Here is a 24,206-nt window from a genome sequence, read left to right as displayed (position 1 = left end):
AATTCATTCATTTCATTGAATATTCACCCTGACACTACCACAATTAAACTAATGATATCTATACTGTAACCAATCATTAATGAATAATAAACATTTTGTGGTATTATCAGACATCCCACCCTGCAAAAACTCATTTCAGGGAGGTCTCAACTGGAAGTCTCAACCTCATAGCAGTCTGTGTCAATGAATTTGTTAATTTTGCAAGACATCAGATCACAAGTGTTTTGAGAGACAGCTGACTTCTGAATTCTGTCTTAATGTGCCATGTTCACAATAGCTGCTGTCTTGGTTGATGAGCAGGCATAGTTTTTTGCTGTTTCTGAATCAGGAAACATTTTCCTGAATAGCTTGCCTGTGTGCTTACACACCTGGAATGGCAGGTTATGCTCAACGCTGAAAGATATAAAGTACACCTCAGCTCTAGTGACATTCTCTGTCAGATTTTGGTTTTCTGCTGAAAAGAACTGTGAAATACTTGAGCAGCCTTCCCTGCGCTTACCCTCCCTAATAGGTGGTGATTCCTAAAAGAAATAAAAGCATAAGGTGTATCCTTATTACAGGTGTGTGCCGCTTAACATCCATTTGGACAACGTCCGATCGCATATACGTCCATAGTCACACACACTCACACAAAGATTGCCTGCAATAGTTGGGATCAGAACTTACTTTTTTACATCGAAATGGGGGATTTTAAATGAGTGATTTAGAAGTTCTGTTTCTTCAAGTTCAAGTTTATTGTCATCTGGCTGATTGTCCACAAACGAAACAACCTCTGTCCGAACCACGGTGTAGCCACAATACATATATCATGCACACCACATAAAACAATATATTACCATATTATTTAATAAAGTGTAATTTAAAATGCATATAAAGTGCACAGCACAGGTAAACAGTTCACTGTCATAATGAGGAGACCTCGGTGGGGGCCGGGTATTTATTAAAATCGTTTTTTCTTCTGAAAATGGCTGTCCTTAAACCCAGCCCATCGCGGGCTTTAATGTACCTGTAAGTGGAAGTGTTTCAGGAAAAAATACCCCAAAGAATTTGCTTGCTGTGTGCGCGTTTTTAAAGATGTCTTAGCAGACGATTTTGGAATTTCGCTCCAATTTAAACCCTGCTCTAATCCCCTTTAAGACACCAATGCGCCCCGCCCATATAGGACAGCCTCGCGTAGTCAGGTTGTCACCGCCAGCCTTGGGAATTTTTTCGCCAGGCTTTTGTACTTCATCACCGACAGTTGTTCGGATCATTTCAGCATCATTACAGAGGGCAGGAACTGAACTGATGGAATATGGAAGAGAGAGAGAGGTCGACAGTAAAGCCCGCCCACAGAGAAAACTGATAGGTCTACTTAGCACAAAGAGAGATAAAGCAGGATTCATTCATTTTCTTTCTTTTTTTTCCCCTCTCCCTCTCTAAAAAATCGATTTCCGGGGGTATTGTATATAATTTGCGGGCATCAGGGAGCCGCTATCGATATGTGGAAGACTCCCGGAACTCCTGGGAGAGGTGGGATGTCTGTATTATTACGATCCTGAAAAATAATTTACCGACATATGAGAGAATTTGCATAGAATCAGATTTCCGTTAAATCAGGACAGCAATAACCCAGGGAGTCCCTGGTATATGATGCACAAACACAATAAACCGGCTCATTGTGCCTGATGCTCACTATTTTACTCTGCATGGTCTGCGTGCTCTGGATGTAACACCGGGGCAATGCATTACTTAGGATAATTTTGCCTATTTATGTGTTTTTTTGTTTAATTGTTCTCTTATACTGACTGGCTCCTTTGGCAAATTAAAAAAAAGTAACTCAGTTTTACCATAACATTTTGTGATAACCATTAAAATGTGATAAGGCTACTTAAATATGAACCAATTTTTAATGTATCATAACAGTTAGAAATAGAAAGTATGTTCACCACAGAAGTCTGAAGGGCTATCAGCTGTGATCTGGGGCTGATAAATGAAAATGTAACATCACTATTCAGTAACGAGAAAAAGCAGGATACTACAGATTAGTTGTACTAACATCATCATTTGGGAAGATGCTGGAATCGAAAATTAAGGTGGCAATGGCCACTCAATTTAGAAAATCATAAGGTAATCAAGTACAGATAATTTGGTTTAAAGAAAAGGAAAATCACATTTGATAAATTCGCTCTAGTTCTTTAAGTGTGTAATGAATAGAATGAATAAAGGAAAACAAGCAGATGTGGATTTCTAGTAGACATCCATTAAAATTCCACATAAAATTACTGCACAGAAGAAGATAGGATTGGGTAAAATATTGGCATGGACAAAGAATCAGCTAACTAACAGAAAACAGCCGGGTAGTTTTCAAACTGGCACTTGAACTAGCAGAACCATTTAAAAATTGTATTAATGACGGATGAAGAGATTGAGTATACTGTAGTCATATTCAGCAATGATACATGGACAGGTAGGTTAATAAGTTGTCAAGAAGAATTAAAGAGCCCACCAGTGGATACAAATAGGGTAGTAGGCAAGATTTCAAATGAAGCATAATGTAGGAAAATATCAGATTATCTACAATGGAAAGAACGAAAAACTTTTTTTTGTATTAATGGTGTGAGCTGACAAAATGTCACAGTACAATGGAAACTGTGGTCCTAGATCATAGCACACAAAGCCTATAAATGGTAACGCTAATAGAATATTGGCTTTCCAATTTCCAATTTTATTTTACAAGCAGATTTTGATGCAGTATGAGACCGTGCCTGGAGTACACTGCACAGTTTTGGTGTCAATATTTTAGGAAGGGTACACTTGCATTGGAGACTGTGCAGAGAACATTCAGTAGGTTAATGAAGGAACTGACATATTACTTTGAGCAAATTAGACTTTTACCTCACTTGATTGTAGAAGAAAGAGGGTTGATGTATTTGAATATGTAAGATTATGAGGGAGGATACTGAGAGAATGTTTCCCCTAGTCTGGAACTAGGGAACACAGTCATTTGTTTCAGACAGAAATAAGGAAGAATTTCTTCTCTGAGAGGGTCAGAGAGTCATATAGCATGGAAATAGGTCCTTTCACCCAATTGGTTCACATTGGCCAAGGTTCCCATCTAAACTAGTCACATTTGCCTGCAATTGGCTCGTATCCCTTTAAATCAGGGGTTCCCAACCTTTTTTATGCCATGGACCCCTGTTCTAAAACCTTTCCTATCCATCTACCTTCTAAATGTTGTTAATGTACCTGCCTCAACCACTCCCTCTGGCAGTTCTTACTGACCACCTTCTGGGTACAAAATTTGCCCCTCGGGTTCCTCTGAAATCTCTCCCCTCTCAACTCATACCTATGACCTATCTTTCTTGAATCCCCAACCCTGGGAAAAAGACTAGGAGCTTTGCACTCATGATTTTATACACCTCTATAACATCACACCTCATTCTTCTACACTCCAGTGAAAAAAGTTCCAACCCGTTCAAATTCTCTCCATAACTTAAGTCTTTCAAGTCCCAGCAACAGCTGAGTCACCAGATATCCAGTTTACTTTAACCCCTTTTTGCAGAGGTATGTTAGCATTTATTGAGAGATTATCGAGACCCTGAAAAGATTCTAATAACCGAAAGTTAGTACAAGGTGAGTACTTTTAAGTGAAAATATGCAAACTAGTAAAGTGAAAATATGCAAAGAACAGGATTTTTTTTTTAATCTCTCCAATTCCATTAAGAGAGAAGATCATCAATGAAATGGGTGGGAATTAAATAATATTTTGAAACACTGGAGATTTTCAGAATTTACCAAAGGGTCCATTACATAAATAAGGAGTTCAATATTCCACACCATCAATGTGTGATCACAGACTAGCAAGGAAACTTGCCAGAAAGTGTTATAAGGAAGAAAAAGTAAACAAAAAGAAGACTCGTCCTGCTGAAAGGTCTTGGCCCAAAACATCAAATGTACACTTTTCCATAGATGCTGCCCAGCCTGCTGAGTTCCTCCAGCATTTAGTGTGCATTGCTTGGATTTCCAGCATCTGCAGATTTCCTCTTGTTTGGAAGAAAACCACATTTATTCTGCCTTTTAACAATTGCTGCAACTGTTGGATTAGTCTCTCAACATTAGAAAAAGGATAACATCTGTATAATCACAGAGCAGGAGAATGAATAAGAACCAGGTTTTCTGGACAGGGTTTGTTGCTGCCTTCAACAATTTAATAATCTCACCGGCGCAGATTTCTCCAGGCATCAGCCGGCTGTAAGGAACCTCTGGTATCTAGAAATGGCGACATCATTAAATTAACTGAGGCCAGTTACAGCAAAACATACATTTGAAGGCCAACTTTTCAAACATTAACATGCAACTGAAACTGTAGAAGCTTTTGCAGCAAACAGACTTTTAACATTAAAAAAGGTTATTATTTTCAATAGCATGAGATTTTGAGTGGAGTAGCCATTGGAGCTGTTGCCACACAACACTAGTGACTTGGGTTCAATCCTGACCTCATTGTGGTGTGTGTGGAATTTACATGCCTTCTTTGCATGTGTTTATTTTTGGTGTTATGATTTTCTCTCACATCACAAAGATCTGTGTGTTGGTAAGTCAACTGATGAGTGTAAATTGCCCTAGTGTGGAGGTGAGTAGCATAAATTGCAGGAAGTTGAAAGGGATACAGGAAGAATGAAAAATGGAATTAATATAAATGGCCATTTCATGGTCTTCACAGACTTAGTGAGCCAAAGGGTCTATTTCTGTGCTGTTTGACTCTACATCAACACAGCTGAGCTGCAGAGATTATAAAGCAGTGACCATGGACTAGCAGAGTCATAGAATGATAGAATAGAATAGCACAGAGCATTTATCCCAATGAGTCCTGGCCCAGCCAACTAGACCCAATTTCCTCTATCTGGCCAATATCCCTCTAAGCATTGTCCCTCCATGTACCTATGCAAGTGGTTCTTAAACGATAAAATTCTACCCATTTCAATCACTTCCTCAGGTCATTTTATACTCTCAACACCCTCTGCATGAAAAAAGTTCTCATCAGATACCTTTTAGATCCTTTCACTCTCACCCCAAATCTACGTCCCTCATTTTGGTCTCATCTACCCCAGGGAAAATACTGTTACTATCAGTCTTTTGTCTCTCATAATTTTAAACATTTCTATAATAAGATCATCCCTCATCCTCCTACTTTCCAAGGAATAAAAACCTAGCCTTGCAACCTCTCTGTATAATTCAAGCCTTCAGATACTGAAAGCATCCTTGTAAATCATGCCCACATACTTTCCAGTTTAACCTTGTCTTTCCTATAATAGAGTAACCAGTACTCTAAGTGCACTATCACCAAGGAGTCACACAAATACAACATAACATCTGAAATGCTGTACTCAATGCCTTGACTGATGATGGCTAAACACCTCTTTTCACCACCCTGTCTACCTGCAGCACTGCTTTCAACTAACTATACACTTGTACTCCTAAATTTTCTGTTCCATTACCTCATGCCCAGCCTAGATTAAGCCTTAATCTAGTTTGTCTTTCCAAAATGCATCATCTCACTCTTAACTATATTGAAATTTATTTACCACTCCTCAACCCACTTTTCTAAACGATCAATATCCCCCTGCGATCGACAATATCCTTCTTCACTATACAACAGCACATCTTAGTTTTGTGCCATCAACAAATTCACTGATCAAGCCTTGGGCATTTCTATCCAAATCAATTTATATAAAGAATAACAAGGGTCCCAACACAGACCTCTGTAGCACACCATTAGTCACCAGCTTCCATTCTGAGAAACAACCTTCAAAAAACACTCTGCTTCCTACCGCTGAGTTAATTTTGAATCCATTTAACTAGCTCTCCCTGGTTGCCATGGAACCTGACCTTCCAAATGAGTCTACAATGTTAGGACTTTGTCGAAGACTTTACCAAAGACCCAAAGTGACAGCATCCCCTCCCCTGCCCTCATCCGCCTTTTTGGTTACATCTTCATAAAACTCTAGAAGCTTCAACAAGCATGACATAGCCATGCTGACTCCCCCTAAGTAAATACCTCAAACAATTTTGAACAATTGAATTCATAAGCATAGATCTTCAAAGCAAACTGAATCTGATAGAATTGGTTGGAGACAAAACAGGTTCAAGCAAATACAAAACCAAGCAAAGGGCTCAGGTAACTTTTTTGGGAGAAAAGCAATATGAATGCCACAAATCAGAATTTAGCATAGAAGAAGTACATTTAGCAATGACTGAAATTATGGTAGTACTGGAAGATAGGTAGATATGAGACTCAAGTATAGAACAAGACTGAAATCCAGACCTCAGTCGGGCACAGTCAGAGCACACAGCACCAAGCATTGTAGAGCCCCAAACAGGCTCACTCTCATGCAACAATACATTTATAAAGTTGTGCAGTTATCTATAAACAGCCACCCAATCTGACATGAAATACAAGGACTTAATGTATTGTTCATATCAGACCTGAGCTGAACCCAAAAAAAATGTGTTAAAAATAGACAACGTAGGACATTCTTTTCACCGTCACTCAGTCATGTCGATACAGGTCAGGTGGCCAGCCTCCCGTAGGAAGCCCAAAATGTTCCCAATTCCTCACGAAGGGATAATTAGATGTGAAAGGAAACATTACTTGGATCAAAACCATGAGATAAACCCATCCTCTCTGGGAAATGCCACCTTGCAAAAGTATTATTCAATAGGAAATTTTAAAAGTTGGCTGAAAGTAACCAATAACACAGAACAGAGAAGTCATCCATCTCTATAAATCTATACCACCATTTATTTGGTTCATTACTAATCTGTATCCCATTTTACTCACCTTTCAGCCATTAGCCTTGGACACCCCATCTCCCCAAAAGCAAACATCCATTCAACTCAGTTTTTAATATTTTAATCAATCCAGCATCCACAGTATTTTCAGCATGAGTTTCTTATTTCCACCACCACTTATACAAAAGAAGTGCTTTCTGATTTTGTTCCCAATTTGCAAAGTTTTGTTCAAAAGACAGTGGTCATTTGTTTTAAATCCTCTCAACAAATAATATTGGTTCATTGTATCTACCTTATAGAACATAGAATAGTACAGCACAGTACAGGCCCTTCGGCCCACATTGTTGTGCCGACCCTCAAACCCTGCCTACCATATAACCACCCACCTTAAATTCCTCCATATATCTGTCTAGTAGTCTCTTAAATTTCACAGTGTATCTGCCTCCACCACTGACTCAGGCAGTGTACTCCACGCACCAACCACTCTCTGAGTAAAAAACCTTCCTTTAATATCCCCTTTGAACTTCCCACCCCTTACCTTAAAGCCATGTCCCCTTGTGTTGATCAGTGGTGCCCTGGGGAAGAGGCGCTGGCTATCCACTCTATCTATTACTCTTAATACCTTGTATACCTCTATCATGTCTCCTCTCATCCTCCTTCTCTCCAAAGAGTAAAGCCCTAGCTCCCTTTATCTCTGATCATAATCCATACTCTCTAAACCAGGCAGCATCCTGGTAAGTCTCTTCTGTACCCTTTCCAATTCTTCCACATCCTTCCTATAGTAAGGCAACCAGAACTGGACACAGTACTCCAAGTGTGGCCTAACCAGAGTTTTATGGAGCTGCATCATTACCTCACGACTCTTAAACTCTATCCCTCGACTTATGAAAACTAACACCCTATAAGCTTTCTTAATTACCCTATCCACCTGTGAGGCAACTTTCAGGAATCTGTGGACACGTACCCCCAGATCCCTCTGCTCCTCCACACTACCAAGTATCCTGCCATTTACTTTGTAAAATGGAATTTTTACTTTATACTTTATGGAATTCGTTATCTGCTTAGGCAATTCCACTGGATCATTCTTCCCTTTTATAAACTAATGGGAGGACAAATAGGTTTATAGAATCTGTTCTTGTAATTTAACCCTTTAAATTCCAATATTATCCCAGTCAATCTGCCTTGCACCTTGTCTGTGGTCAATATATGATGGCTGAGGTCTGGTGCCAGAACTAAGTGTAACATTCTGGATGGGGTCTGATCAAAACTTTGTGTGATAGATGTCTCATTTTTATATTCCATCCTGTTTCAGGCAAGACCAAGATTCAATTAGGTTTTTAGATGGCATTTTTTAATTGTCGTACCACCATCTAGTGAGACATACATTCAAATTCTGTTCCAGTTCTAAAGTTCCTAGTATCTTGTAAATAAAATTTTCCACTTCCTCTTTCATGTTTCCAAAGCGACTGATTTTGCATTTCATTGCAAACAAGGAAGTGCTGCGACTATTTTTTGCAGTCACAAACATACAAATCAAACTATGCTCTAAAATAAAAATTACAATAAGATTTTTGTTCAATAACAGCATCAGACCTAGGATATTACACAGTTATACAGAAGACTTAGAATAATTGGCATGATTTTATATGTTTTTCCTGTACTTGCAAGTGTGGGTCAAACATTTATTTTCTTATCAAAAGTACCACACACATACAAAATGCTGGAGAAACTCAGCAGGCCAGGCAGCATCTATGGAAAGGAATAAAGAATCGCTGCTTCAGGCCGAGGCCCTTCATCAGGACTTCCTCTTATCAAATGGATTTTTGATTCGTGTTTGACAAGGAAATGAAGGGTAGACGAGTAACAAAAATATCTATCATAGTGAATGCATGGCAAAATTAAGACACAAGTAAAATCTAACTGAAAAGATGCACAGAGAAAATAAAATCACACTGAAGTATACAATCAATTCAATCATCAAAAGAAATGTAAAATGGTAGCAACTTGCAAGCACTTAAAACTATTATTGAGTTAATAGCTCATCTGTTCGAAGAGTAAAGACTACTTTATAGCCCACTTTTAAATTACTTTGCATCTCACATATGAAACACTGAATGTATGCACAGAAACCTTTTAATCATACAAGGATCCTGGGAGGATGCAATATCAAGACTATTCTGCCTTGTGCTTTATAACAGATTTTTGGCATGTACTGTATTACGGCAGCACAGCAGGGTTGACTAGAATAGCAACAATAGAACATATGGGGATGTTCTGAAAGGGAGGTGAAAATGCTATATTGTGGCGACCCACTTTCTGGCACCCACGAACCGGCTCACGAAACAGCGCGCGCAGGCAGAGGGCCGGCAGCAAAAAGGGCGCCAGGCCATCTTCACCAGCAGGGGGAAAATCCCGCGCGCAGAAAGGGTCTGGGAATATGCATTCCCCACATAGTCCCGCCCAGGGAGGGCGGGAACGGGAAGGCTTTAAAGTGGGCCGCGAAGTTTGAATAAATCTCTTGAATGCATCCTGTTTAATCATCTTACAGCCAGACAGCCTGAGAGGGCAGGTTGGAGTGTGGGCTGCTGCTGGAAGCTGGCTGTGTTTTGCTTGATGCGTGAGTGTGTTTTGGAACCTGTTGAGGAAAAGAGAGTGGGGAAGGAACGGAAATTGCTGGGAGGGGGTCGTGTGGGTCCGGTAATGGCGGACAAGATAAGAGGCGGGGTTGAGGGAAAGAAAGTGGAGAAGGAGAGGGATAGAGACTTGGGACCAGAGGTAGGCAGCTGGGGAGAGGTGGATTATTGTGAAGGGAGAAATAAAGGGAATGAGGAGGTAGTGAAGGGTTGGATGAATAAAAACCAAGACAAAGGGAATAAAAGAAGAAGAAATGATGGTGGAGAAAGCTCTGAAAGTGAGGAAGATGAACAAGCTCAGAGAGGAGGTGTTGTCATAATTAGGTTTAATGAGAAGGCTCAGGGACATATGAAGAAAATTAACCCGTTTGTGCTAACAACAACTCTGACAAATAAGATAGGGGAAATAGTATTTGCAAAAGTCCTTAATGATGGCAACTTATTGGTAAGATGTGCGAATGAGGAACAACTTGAGAAAGCACTCAAGCTAAAAGAGATAGGAAAATGCAAGGTGGAATACACTGGGAGGGTGGGAGCACAAAACAGTGGTTGTAAAGGAGTGATCACGGGGATACCAATGAGTATAAATATGGAGGAGATCAAGAGGAATATCAAAGGAGGGAAAATAATGAATGTTCAAAGACTGAAAACAACAAAGGAGGGAATGAAAAAGGAAAGTGAATCAGTATTGATTGAATTTGAAGAAGAAAGAGTGCCAAGGAAGGTGTTCCTGGGTTTCATGAGTTACCCAGTAAGGGTGTATGTGCCAAAGCCATTGAGGTGCTATAATTGTCAAAGGTTTGGACACGTGGCTAAAAACTGTAAAAGGCAGAGGAGATGTGCTAGATGTGGGGGTGATCATGAATATGGAAAGTGCGGAACAGGAGTTCAACCAAAATGCTGCAATTGTGGAGGAGCTCATAATGTTGCATATAGTGGGTGTGAGGTTGTGAGACGGGAGACTAAAATTCAAGAAATAAGAGTGAAAAGAAAGATCACTTATGCAGAAGCTGTAAGACTGTCAAGAGAACAGAATAATGCTCCTAATGAACAGGGAGCAATAGGGATACGAGAGATGCAACAAAGAACAAATGACAGGATTTATGTAGACAAAAAGGCTCTAGTAACATTCATTGCAGGAGTGATTAATAGTACTGCTGAGGTAAAGTCAAAAAGTGACAAAATTCAGCTGGTGGTAAAAGCAGCAGTAAACCATTTAGGGTTAGTAGGACTGACATGGGAGGAAGTGAGGGAGAACCTCAGTAATCAGTCAAGCCAGGAAGTGTCATGTGTTGGTTAATACTAATTATGGTGATTCTTTTACAATGGAATGCAAGGAGTTTACTGGCCAATAGCCAGGAATTCAAGCACTTTATTAAAGAAATGGTTGTAAAACCGGATGTAGTGTGTATTCAGGAAACTTGGTTGAAACCAACTTTAGACTTTGTGGTATATGGGTATGCAATGATAAGGAAAGATAGAAATCTAGGGGGAGGAGGGGGTTGTGCTATGTTAATCAAGCAAGGTATACCATATAGGGTACTGGAGAAAGGAGATGATCAGGAATACATAGTGGTGGAAGTGTGGGAGAGAGGGGAGGGAGTGGTTATAATTAACTACTACAATCCATGTAAAAGGTTGGATTTGGACAGCCTATTAAAGATACAAGGACAAAACAGACATAAAGTAGTGTGGTGTGCAGATTTCAATGCTCATAGCACAATATGGGGGGATCAGATTACAGATCCAAATGGAAAGGTAATTGAAGATTTGATGGAAGAAAGGGATTTGGTGTGTATGAATGATGGTAGCGGCACAAGGATAGATATAACAACAGGAACTGAGTCAGTGTTAGATATTACGTTAGTGTCTAATACCTTGGCTGGCATTAGTAACTGGGGAGTTTGGACTACTTCAACAGTAGGCAGTGATCACTACCCAGTTTTGTGTTCAGTGGGTGAAAGAGTTGAAATAAGACCAGTTGGCGGAACCCCAAAGTGGGTGTTTGAAAAAGCTGATTGGGGTAAGTTCTAGAAGTTGAGTGAAGAAGGGTTGACAAAGATTGATATTTCTGGAAATGTAGATGAATTAAACAGTCAGGTGACTTCAGCAATTATCATGGCAGCAGAAGGGTCTATACCTAGGAGTAAAAATAGGATGAATAGAAAACTGGTACCATGGTGGACAGAGGAATGTTGTCAGGCTGTAAAAAACAGAAATAGAGCATTCAGGCTAGTTAAAAGAACCCATAATATGCAGCATTTGGTTCAATATAAGAAAGCACAGGCAGTGGTGAGAAGAACTATACGTCAAGCTAAAAAGGCAAGTTGGAGGAGTTTTTGCGACAAGGTAGGAAGAACAACACCTGTGGGAGAGATATGGGGAATGATTAAGAGATGGGAGGAGATAGAAGGGAATGGGAATAACCAGTAATGATATCTGAGGAGGAAACTGCAGTCTCCAGAAGGGATAAGGCTGAGGTCATGGCCAAGTCATTTGTACTGATACACAGTTCAGAAAATTTGTCTGAAGAAGGGAGAAGAAGGAGGGAAAGAATAATGAGCCAACACCCAGGTGTGTTAAGCAGGAGGGAAGGAACAGATGATATAATTGATGATCCATTTACATTAGCAGAAATGGTGAGAGCAATAAAGAGATTGAGACCAACCTCCCCAGGGAAAGATCTGATATGCTCTGTGATGCTAAAAAATCTAGCAGAAGGAGCGCTCTTGAAGTTGCTGCATTTTTGTAACAGAGTGTGGGAGGAGGGAAGATTACCAAGTGCATGGAAAGAAGCAGTAGTAATTTCAATAAGGAAGCCTGGCAAGGATCTGTCAAAACCCACTAGCTACAGACCAATTGCATTAACATCAAGTATATGTAAGATAATGGAAAGGATGATAACAGAAAGGTTATCATATGAGCTTGAGAAAAGGGGAATGCTGGCAAGTTATCAGAGTGGTTTTAGAAAGGGGAGGAATTCCATGGACTCAGTGATTATGTTAGAGACTGAAATAAGGAAGGCCCAGGCAAATAGAGAGTCAGTAGTGGCAGTGTTCTTTGACATTGAAAAAGCCTATGATATGATGTGGAAGGAAGGATTATTAATTAAACTGCACAAGATGGGGGTTGGTGGGAGAGTTTTTAATTGGATTAAAGATTTTTTGTTTGGTAGAAAAATTCAAGTTCGGATTGGATCAGAATTATCAAAACAGTACATAGTGGAAAATGGCACACCTCAAGGTAGTGTGATTAGCCCATTACTTTTCATGATTATGATCAATGATGTCTTCACAAAAGTACCAGTGGATATAGGTAGGTCACTGTTTGCGGATGATGGGGCCTTGTGGAAAAGAGGCAGGAACATGGACTATATAATCAGGAAACTACAAGAAGCAATTGATGAAGTGATGGAGTGGGGTTATGATTGGGGATGTAGATTTTCAGTAGATAAAACTCAAACTGTATTTTTTACCAGGAAAAGGGTTGAGGTAGGGAAGAAGTTAAGGATGTATGGGGTTGAATTAGAAAGGGTTGCATCATTTAAATTTCTGGGAGTTATATTTGATTCACAATTAACATGGGCAGACCATATCAGGAAAGTTGAGGAGAAATGTAAAAAAGTAATAAATGTGATGAGATGTTTGACTGGTAGGGAATGGGGAGCAAGTTGTTCAGCTTTGAAGAGAATGTATGTGGCTTTAGTAAGGTCTGTATTGGATTATGGAAATATAGTATATGGATCAGCAGCTAGGTCTCTTATAAGGAAACTGGATGTGATTCAGGCTCAGGCCTTGAGAGTGTGCAGTGGAGCTTTTAAAACGTCACCAGTGTCAGCCCGACAGGTAGAAATGGGAATAATGCCTTTGGAACTAAGAAGGATGCAACTGATGGCAAACTACTGGGCTAACTTGCAGGGGCACAATGATTCTCACCCTACTAAAGGAGTGTTGCAGGAGTGCTGGGAAAATGGGAGGTTTCAGAGGGATACCCTTAGTCGGGTAGGGAATGATATCGCGAAAGAATGTGGAGTGTTTGATCTGAGGATAAGTCCTTCAGTAGTTTATCCAGTTGTAGCTCCATGGAAGCTTGTATGGCCTGACATAGACTGGCATTTGTTAGAAGTAAAAAGGAAAGAAAGATATAAAACAGATTTGGTAAATACATTTAACTGTCATGTGATGGAAAAGTATAGTGATTATACTCACATTTATACAGATGGTGCGAAGGAACCTGAAACAGGAGTGACAGGGTTTGGGGTGGTAATACCAGCAAAAGAAATTGGATTCAGCAGAAGAACATCTAATAAGTTAGGGGTGTTTACAGTGGAGATGCTGGCAGTATTGGTTGCGTTGCAATGGGTGCAGAAAGCCAGACCATCCAAAGCATTGATATGTTCAGATTCATCCTCAGTTCTAGCAAGTTTAAGGTCTTTTCACACAAACAGTCGGCAAGATGTACTTTATGAAGTCCTTCAGTTAGTTACAAGAATTGCAAATCAGGGAGGTCAGGTAAAATTTCTATGGGTTCCAGCACATGTAGGGGTGAAGGGGAATGAGAGGGTGGATGAGTTGGCAAAGAGGGTGTTAAAGAAAGAAAATGTGGAAATGCACATTCGTATCAGTAAAGCAGAGGTTAAGTGTGTAATCTGGGAAAAAGTCAACCGAATGTGGCAAGAAAGATGGGACAGGGAGGGGAAAGGGAGGCATTTATATCAAATACAAAAGAGTATTGCAGTTACTAGGGTAGGTAATGGAAACAGAAGAGGGGAAATTGTGTGGACTAGGTTAAGGCTGGGGCACTGTGCATTAAACAAAACATTGAAAATGATAGGGAAACACCAGACAGGATTGTGTGAGGAATGTCAGGAAGAGGAGTCAGTAGAACATGTAGTTCTGAGTTGCAGGAAGTATGGGATACAGAGAGAGATGATGAGAAATAAATTAAGGGAGTTGGGGATGCAGGAATTCACATTAAAAGGGTTGCTGGGCATGGGTGAGAGAGCACAAGTCTGGGTATTTTTAGCGTTTTTAAGGGGTACAGGGGTTTTTTATAGAATATGACGAATAAACAGGAATAGGATACTAGGATGGTCAAAGATGGGAGGGTGAAGTGTAGGGGTGTGTGTGTGTGTGTGTGTGTGTGTGTGTGTGTGTGTGTGTGTGTGTGTGAGAGATTGGGTGAAGGGGTTTAGAATGTATGTCTAGTGCACATTCTGGAGCAAAGGGTGGCGGTAATGCACCATTAAGCTGGATGCCAACCCCCGTAAAACAAGATACAGACAGACAGACAGAATAAATCTCTTTCATCGCAACTCTAACTCACCGACTCCGTGTGGTTATTCTAGCGCTGTGTGTAGCACATTACAATTGGTGAACCCGACAGCCCAAACGATATTTGGACCAGAGATGACCGACGCTGCATCTGTTCACGCAGTTTCGTTAAAACTGCCAAGCTTCTGGACGCTGGGACTCCATTTATGGTTCGAACAAGCAGAAGCACAATTCCACATTCGGCAGATAACCTCGGAGTCCACTCGCTACTACTACGTGCTGAGCTCCCTCGACCAGGAGACTGCTACACAAGTTGAGGAGTTTATACAGTCGCCCCCGGAGGACGGCAAATACACAGCATTCAAAGCCCTGCTCATAAGGACTTTCGGACTCTCACGGCGCGAACGAGCACGCCGCTTAATGCACCTGGATGGTTTGGGAGACAGGCCGCCATCGGCATTAATGAACGAAATGCTGGCCCTGGCTGAAGGACACAAACCCTGCCTCATGTTTGAGCAGGCGTTCCTATAGCAACTGCCCGAGGACATATGCCTGCTGCTGTCCGACGCAGATTTCAGCAACCCCTGGGAGGTGGCGGTCCGAGCAGATGTGCTGTGGAATGCCAGGAAAGAGAGAGGGGCATCCGTCGCACAGATCACCAAGCCGCCCGACCAGACCAGGCCCGGCAGCAGAGCCTACAAAACCCGGCGACGGGAGTGAGGAGCCCAACGAGCAATGGTGTTTCTACCACCAGCGGTGGGGCACAGAGGCCCGCCGCTGCAGACCACCCTGCAAATTCCCAGGAAACGCCAGGGCCAGCCGCCACTGACGGCTACGGCGGCTGGCCATCAGGACAGCCTCCTGTACGTCTGGGACAAGCAGTCGGGACGCCGCTTTTTGGTCGACACCGGAGCGGAGATCAGCGTCTTACCTCCAACGAGTTACGACACCCGCAACAGAGAACCGGGACCCACCCTGAGGGCCGCTAATAGCAGCACAATACGAACCTACGGCACCCGCACGGTGCGGCTACAGTTCAGCTCCAGCCGGTTCACGTGGGACTTCACACTGGCCGCCGTGGCCCAACCACTGCTGGGGGCAGATTTTCTACGAGCCCACAGCCTGCTGGTCGACCTGCAAGGGAAGCGATTAGTCCACGCCAAGACTTTTCAAACATTCTCCCTGGGTGAAGCACAGTTGCCAGCCCCACACCTGGACTCCATCACGCTGTCCGACGACGAATTCACCAGGGTCCTGGCGGATTTCCCATCAGCTCTGACACCGCAGTTCACGGCAGCCATGCCCAGACACGGAGTACAGCACCACATCCCGACCCAGGGACCACCCCTCCACGCCCGAGCTCCAACTGGCGAAGGAGGAGTTCAAGAAGATGGAGGAATTAGGGATCATACTACGGTCCGACAGCCCATGGGCCTCCCCCCTTCACATGGTGCCCAAGGCAACGGGGGGCTGGAGACCATGCGGTGACTACCGCAGACTGAACGAGGCTACAACACCAGACCGCTACCCTGTGCCGCACATTCAAGACTTCGCAGCAAACCTACACGGCGCAAGGATCTTTTCCAAGGTAGACCTCATCCGGGGATACCATCAAATCCCTGTACATCCGGACGACATCCCCAAAACAGCACTTATCACCCCGTTCGGACTTTTCGAATTCCTCCGAATGCCGTTTGGTCTAAAGAATGCCGCACAGATTTTCCAGCGGCTAATGGACGCGGTGGGACGTGACCTGGACTTTGCATTCATCTATTTGGACGACATCCTCATAGCCAGAGCATCTGTCCCACCTCCGCCAGCTCTACTCCCGCCTGAGTGAATTCGGCCTTACAATCAATCCAACCAAATGCCAGTTCGGACACCATCGACTTCCTGGGCCACAGGATTACTAAAGACGGGGCAACCCCGCTGCCCGCCAAGGTAGACGCGGTCCGCCACTTCCCCCGACCCAACACAATCAAAGGCTTGCAGGAATTCGTGGGTATGGTGAATTTCTACCACCGTTTCCTCCCCTCAGCAGCCCGAACCATGCGCCCCTTGTTCACTCTAATGTTGGGTAAAGGCAAGGACATTACCTAGAACGAAGAGGCCGCAACCGCTTTCGTTAAAACCAAAGAAGCCTTGGCAAACGCCGCGATGCTAGTGCACCCCAGAACGGACGTTCCTACTGCCCTCACGGTGGACGCATCCAACACAGCGGTCGGTGGAGTGCTGGAACAACTCATCGAGGGTCGCTGGCAACCCCTGGCGTTCTCCAGCAAACACCTACGACCACCTGAACTCAACTACAGTGCTTTCGACCGGGAGCTATTGGCACTATACCTGGCAATCCGGCATTTCAGGTACTTCTTAGAAGGTAGGCCCTTCACCGCGTTCACAGACCACAAACCGCTTACCTTTGTGTTCATGAAGGTGTCCGACCCCTGGTCGTCCCGCCAGCAGCGACATCTGTCCTACATCTCCGAGTACACGACGGACATCTGGCATGTCTCGGGAAAGAACAATGTCATGGCAGACGCACTTTCCAGACCGACCATACAGGCCCTGTCCCAGGGGGTGGACTATGCAGCGCTGGCAGAGGCACAGCAGGCAGACGCTGAGATCCCCAGTTACAGGACTGCAGTCTCCAGTTTGCAGCTCCAAGACCTCCCCGTAGGCCCAGGTGAGAGGACCCTACTATGTGACGTAGCTACCGGCCAACCCCGCCCCGTCGTCCCGGCAGCCTGGCGCCGGCGGGTGTTCGAATCCATTCACAACTTAGTGCACCCCTCCATCAGGACAACCGTCCGGCTGGTCGCCAACAGGTTCGTGTGGCATGGACTGCGTAAACAGGTCAGTGAATGGGCCAAAACGTGCATGCAGTGCCAAACGGCCAAGGTGCAGCGACACACCAAGGCTCCACCGCAGCGGTTCCAACCCACCCGCCGGAGGTTCGACCACATCCATGTGGATATCGTGGGGCCCCTGCCAGTGTCACGAGGAGCGCGGTACCTCCTAACTATAATAGACCGATTCACCAGATGGCCAGAGGCAGTCCCGTTCAGCGACACCACCTCCGAATCCTGCGCCCGAGCACTGATCGCAACCTGGGTAGCACGCTTCGGGGTATCGGCCCACATTACCTCCGACAGGGGCACCCAGTTCACCTCCAGTCTGTGGTCAGGTATGGCCAACCTTTTAGGAACACAGCTACACCACACAACTGCCTACCACCCACAGTCGAACGGACTAGTGGAGCGCTTCCACCGTCACCTGAAATCGACTCTCATGACCCGCCTGGAGGGACCTAACTGGGTGGACGAACTTCCCTGGGTCCTGCTCGGAATCCGCACGGCGCCCAAAGAGGATCTACACACCTCGTCGGCCGAGTTGGTGTACGGCGCGCCCCGGGTAGTCCCAGGAGAGTTCATACCAGCCCCAAGGGGGCAAGAGGAAGAACCCACAGCAGTCCTGGACAGACTACGGGAGAGGCTCGGTAACCTGGCCCCCATCCCCACTTCACAGCACGGACAGAGCCCGACCTGCGTACCCAAAGACCTGCAGAACTGTAAGTTTCTTTTTGTACGACGGGGCGGACACCGGGCATCGCTACAGCGGCCCTACGAGGGGCCATTTAAGGTGATCAGGAACAACGGGTCCACGTTCGTGCTGGACATTGGGGGGAGAGAGGAGGTTTTCACGGTGGACCGACTCAAACCGGCCCATGTGGACTTGGCGCAGCCGGTCCAGGCTCAGGTACCGCGGCGCAGGGGCAGACCTCCCAAACAGAGGCCGATCCAGACTGTGGACATTGGGGGAGGTATCGCCGGTTCTGGGGGGGGGGGGGGTTACGTGGCGACCCACTTTCTGGCACACACGAACCGGCTCACAACAGCGCGCGCAGGCAGGGGACCGGCAGCAAAAAGGGCGCCAGGCCATCTTCACCAGCAGGGGGAAAATCCCGCGTGCAGGAAGGGTCTGGGAATATGCATTCCCCACAGCAGTCCCGCCCAGGGAGGGCGGGAACGGGAAGGCTTTAAAGCAGGCCGCGAAGTTTGAATAAATCTCTTTCATCGCAACTCTACCTCACCGACTCCGTGTGGTTATTCTAGCGCTGTGTGTAGCACATCGCTACAATATAATGTATAAAATCTTTTTTCTTTTGAGATAGTTAGGCGGTTTAGAAGAATTGATATGATTTTCTTGAATGGAGGAAAAAGCTCAATTGACCTTATGATGAATGCCTGTCTTTATTACATTCTTATGCTATTACATAGTTTGCTTTTATAAGGTAGATCGATGCATAGATTTAAGAGTTAGAGTATAGTACTTCTAAGACACAGGCACTGAACCTGCAGTATAACACACTGCAAGGTTATGAGAGAGAAAATGTTTGTTGTGATGCCAAAAAACAAGTCATAAATTAATAGCCCATTTTAGACCCCCATCCAATTTCTAACTTGCTTTGTCATTCACTTTAATTCACTATTGTTCATTTTGTACATCCAGTAGGCTTCCTCCTCGCTGTATGTTCTATTCTTTTACCCTGTTGTGCCCTGCAGTGCTGTCTTAGTACAATAAATGCCAGGAATTTGTCATAAAGTACTGCAGTATAAAACAGATTATATGCCACACCCTTCCTGATTCTTTCAATAATTAAAAGACCTGTTTGAATTATATGTCAACTCATTATAATATTATAATTTCTATCACTGGAAAAATATCAATATTTAAGACCTCTTTAAAAAAATTGGATTATCCTCTCAATACATCAGTGATAAAACAGCTGCCTGATATAAAATAATTATGATTTTTTAAATTATTTAGTATATTAAAATATTAGTATTAATAGTTTGCAACTGGAAAAATTATGAGGAGCAGCAAAACCCAGATGATCGCCCCTTTCTGCCTTAAACCATAGATTTTAAGGTTGATATCAGCGACCTCAGTACAAAGCAGCAATTATTTAAACCTACGATAATTTGACTTGGATAACTTTATGTAGGTATCAGCACAAACTTTCTTGGACATGACAAGCCACTGACATTTATTATTCCTTACTTGCAGAGTTAACATTCTTAACATTCTGTTAAGAATGTTCTGAATTTAGCCAGTGATTAATAAATCCCACTGAAACCTACCAAATGTAACTAGATTTACCTGGCTTAATCTCAACAAATCTTCTCATTAGGATGATTTGACTGCTTGTTAATCCCTGCCACTAGACTTAACTGGTCATCAAAGCTATCAAATTATCTGTTTGTTTGTCAACATTTCTGACATTCACAAACACTTGGAAACTAAAATTATCTTACTATTCCAAATTATTACAAAAGCAGAACTTCCTAAGAATACCAGAAATCTTAGCTGCTCTGGCCTATGGTCAGGCCACACTTAGATCCCCTCCAGTTCGCCTACCAGCCCCGATTAGGAGTTGAGGATGCCATTATCTACCTGCTGAACCGTGTCTACGCCCACCTGGACAAGCCAACGAGCACTATGAGGGTCATGTTTTTTGACTTCTCCAATGCATTCAAAACCATCCGCCCTGCTCTGCTGGGGGAGAAGCTGACAGCGATGCAGGTGGATGCTTCCCTGGTATCATGGATTCTTGATTACCTGACTGGCAGACCACAGTACGTGTGCTTGCAACACTGTGTGTCCGACAGAGTGATCAGCAGCACTGGGGCTCCACAGGGGACTGTCCTGTCTCCCTTTCTCTTCACCATTTACACCTCGGACTTCAACTACTGCACAGAGTCTTGTCATCTTCAGAAGTTTTCGGATGACTCTGCCGTAGTCGGATGCATCAGCAAGGGAGATGAGGTTGAGTACAGGGCTACGGTAGGAAACTTTGTCACATGGTGTGAGCAGAATTATCTGCAGCTTAATGTGAAAAAGACTAAGGAGCTGGTGGTAGACCTGAGGAGAGCTAAGGTACTGGTGACCCCTGTTTCCATCCAGGGGGTCAGTGTGGACATGGTGGAGGATTACACATACCTGGGGATACGAATTGACAATAAACTGGACTGGTCTAAGAACACTGAGGCTGTCTACAAGAAGGGTCAGAGCCGTCTCTATTTCCTGAGGAGACTGAGGTCCTTTAACATCTGCCGGACAATGCTGAGGATGTTCTCCGAGTCTGTGGTGGCCAGTGCTATCACGCTTGCTGTTGTGTGCTGGGGCAGCAGGCTGAGGGTTGCAGACACCAACAGAATCAACAAACTCATTCGTAAGGCCAGTGATGTTGTGGGGATGGAACTGGACTCTCTCACGGTGGTGTCTGAAAAGAGGATGCTGTCTAAGTTGAATGCCATCTTGGTCAATGTCTCCCATCCACTACATAATGTACTGGGTGGGCACGGGAGTACATTCAGCCAGAGACTCATTCCTCCGAGATGCAGCACAGAGCATCATAGGAAGTCATTCTTGCCTGTGGCCATCAAACTTTACAACTCCTCCCTTGGAGGGTCAGACACCCTGAGCCGATAGGCCGGTCCTGGATTTATTTCATAATTTACATATTACTATTTAACTATTCATGGTTCTATTACTATTTATTATTTATGGTACAACTGTAATGAAAATCAATTTCCCCCGGGATCAATAAAGTATGACTATGACTAAATAAACAAGCAATAGAATATGTTAGTTAACTCAATTAATGACGCATTGGTACAGCTAACCTTTTTCCTTGTTATTTTCTTCTGTATTTCTTAGGCATGTTGAGTTTAGAAGAATGAGGGGAGACCTCATAGAAACATGTTAAAAGGCATAGACAGAGTGGATGTGACAAAGTTGTTTCCCATGATTGTGGAGTCTAGTATGAGAGGGCATAACTTAAGGATTGAAGGGCGCTCTTTCAGAAGAGAAATACGAAGAAATTTTTTAGTCAGAGGGTGGTGAATCTATGGAATTTGTTGCCACGGGCAGCAGTGGAGGCCAAGTCATTGGGTGTATTTAAGGCAGAGATTGATAGGTATCTGAGTAGCCAGGGCATCAAAGGTTATAGTGAGAAGGCAGGGGAGTGGGACTAAATAGGAGAAAATGGATCAGCTCATGATAAAATGGCGGAGCAGACTCGATGGGCTAAATGGCCTACTTCTGCTCCTTTGTTTTGTGGTCTTATGGTATCCCAGCATAATCACTGCAAAACAGCACCCCTCCATGGGAGTCCTTAAATCCATCGTTGGAGCACAATAAAAATGACAGGGACAGCACTTTTCTGTAATTTAGGTCTTCCACATTGGTTCATGAATGCATTGGACTTCCAAGCTAACACAAAGTGGTGTCATAGGTAGTCAAGGTGGTGAAGAAGCCCTTTGGCATCCTGGCCTCCATCAGTCAGGGCACTGAGCCTAGCAGTTGGGCTGTAATTTTGCAGTTATATAATACTTCAGCAAGGCCATATTTGGAAGCTTGTGTTCAGTTTTGCAAAGCAAAGATGTCATTAAGCTGGAAAGAGTGCAGAGGAGATTTTTGAGCATATTGTTGAAACTCAAGGGACTGAGCTATGAAGAGGTTGAGTAGCTTAGGACTTCATTCATTGAAGCGTAGAACAATGAGTATTGTAGATAGGGTGTTACAGAGGTGTGCAAAATTGTGAGGGGATTAGGTAGGCTAAACTTGTACAGTCTCTTTCACAGGACTGGTGAATTAACAACTAGAACACTTAGGTTTAGGCTGAGAGGGGAGAAGTTTACGAGGAACCTAGGGTGGAACTTTTTTTTAAAAAAAGACAGAGGGCTGTCCATATACAGAAAGTGGTACCAGAGGGAGTGACGTAATAATATTAAAAGTGTTTTTATGGACCAAGTGCAGGCAAATGCGACGAGCTTAGATGGGACTCTTGGTTGCCATGGACCTTTGGGTGCAAAGGACCTGTGTCTAAGCTATGTCTAACAGGATTGAAGCAGGACACATATTACACACCTTGGCACTGTAAACAGAACATACTATTTTTGCAACTATTAAGGTCAATTGCAATTTCTTGTTGTTATATCATTTTTTTAATATTTTAAACAGCATATGCCTCCCAGGATTTGACCACTGCTGCTCAGATGGGGTGCAGGTGCTGTAGAATGATAAAAAGGTGAGTAAAATAGAGTTTTGGAGTCAAAATACTTAAAAAGATATCACATGCATCTGCTTGCTCATAACGTTTGCAGATCTCTGCATCAAATTTGCATTACGTTTAAACTTGAGCTCTTAATGACTGTTTATTTTTTTTGCTACTTCACCTAACTCCTAACTGTGGCCTACATTTCACCATATAATCCATGGCTTGACCATCAAATGTGGAAGCTTGAGTTGAACAGGAGGCCAGTATTCTTCTAAAAGATCAAGGATGACTTGTTTCCAATCCAGATTGGTGGATCCTAAGCTACTGTTGATGCGATTGCGAGAACCATAAGCTCTTCCTCAAATGAGGCAGAAGGTGCCCAGGTGTGAGATGACGTCCCCCTTCTGCTAGTTATAGAAGGCTTCTCCTGACACGTAACCTCCAAGCTCTCAATACCATCTTGAGAGCAGCAGTGAGCCAGATATTTCGAAAGGTCAGCGCGATGTTTTAAATTATAAAGCTAGCAGGAAGCAGCTTAAGTATGAAATTGGGAGAGCAAGAAGGGGCCATGGGAAGGCTTTGATGAGCAGGATTAAGGAAAACCCCGAGGTATTCTACAAGTATGTGAAGAGCAAGAGGATAAGATATGACAGAATAGGACCAATCAAGTGTGACAGTGGAAAAGTGTGTATGGAACCTGAGGAGGTAGCGGAGGTACTTAATGAATACTTTGCTTCAGTATTCACTATGGAAAAGGACCTTGGCATTTGTAGCAATGATTTACAGCAGACTGAAAAGCTTAAACATACGCTGGAGCTTTTGGAAAGCATCAAGTTGGATAAGTCACCGGGACGGGACAAGATATACCCGAGGCTATTGTGGGAAGTGAGGGAGGAGATTGCTGAGCCTCTAGCAATGATCTTTGCATCATCAATGGGGATAGGAGAGGTGCTGGAGGATTGGAGGGTTGCAGATGTTGTTCCCTTATTCAAGAAAAGGAGTAGAGATAGCCCAGAAAATTATAGACCAGTGAGTCTTACTTCACTGGTTGGTAAGTTGATGGAAAAGATCCTAAGATGCAGGATTTATGAACATTTGGAGAGGCATAATATGATTAGGAATAGTCAGCATGGCTTTGACAAAGGCAGATCATGCCTTACGAGCCCGGTTGAATTTTTTGAGGATGTGACAAAACACATTGATGAAGGTAGAGCAGTAGATGTAGTGCATATGGATTTCAGAAAGGCATTTGATAAGGTACCCCATGCAAGGCTTATTGAGAAAGTAAGGAGGCATGGGATCCAAGGGGACATTGCTTTGTGAATCCAGAACTGGCTTGCCCACAGAAGGCAAAGAGTGGTTGTAGACAGGTCATATTTTGCATGGAGTTCAGTGACAAGTAGTGTGCCTCAGGGATCTGTTCTGTGATTATTATAAATCACCTGGATGAGGAAGTGGAAGGATGGG

The 24,206-nt window shown here is 43.5% G+C and overlaps 1 protein-coding gene across 2 annotated transcripts in view; it reads left to right on the top strand.

Annotated features, from left to right (window-relative positions):
- LOC134344083 (3',5'-cyclic-AMP phosphodiesterase 4-like) overlaps window positions 1-24,206 on the top strand; it is a 42,655-nt gene that overhangs the window by 4,333 nt on the left and 14,116 nt on the right. For both annotated transcript variants that reach the window (XM_063043316.1, XM_063043317.1), the window contains exon 2: window positions 22,703-22,769. In XM_063043316.1, coding sequence (XP_062899386.1) covers window positions 22,738-22,769 — 32 coding nt within the window. In that variant the 5' untranslated portion in view covers window positions 22,703-22,737. The remainder of the gene's footprint in view (window positions 1-22,702; window positions 22,770-24,206) is intronic.

This window comes from Mobula hypostoma, chromosome 3 (assembly GCF_963921235.1).
Source record: "Mobula hypostoma chromosome 3, sMobHyp1.1, whole genome shotgun sequence".
NCBI classification, from domain to species: Eukaryota; Metazoa; Chordata; class Chondrichthyes; order Myliobatiformes; family Myliobatidae; genus Mobula; species Mobula hypostoma.
The sequence above is the reverse complement of the archived record's forward strand: the minus strand, read 5'-3'. Positions and strand labels throughout refer to the sequence as shown.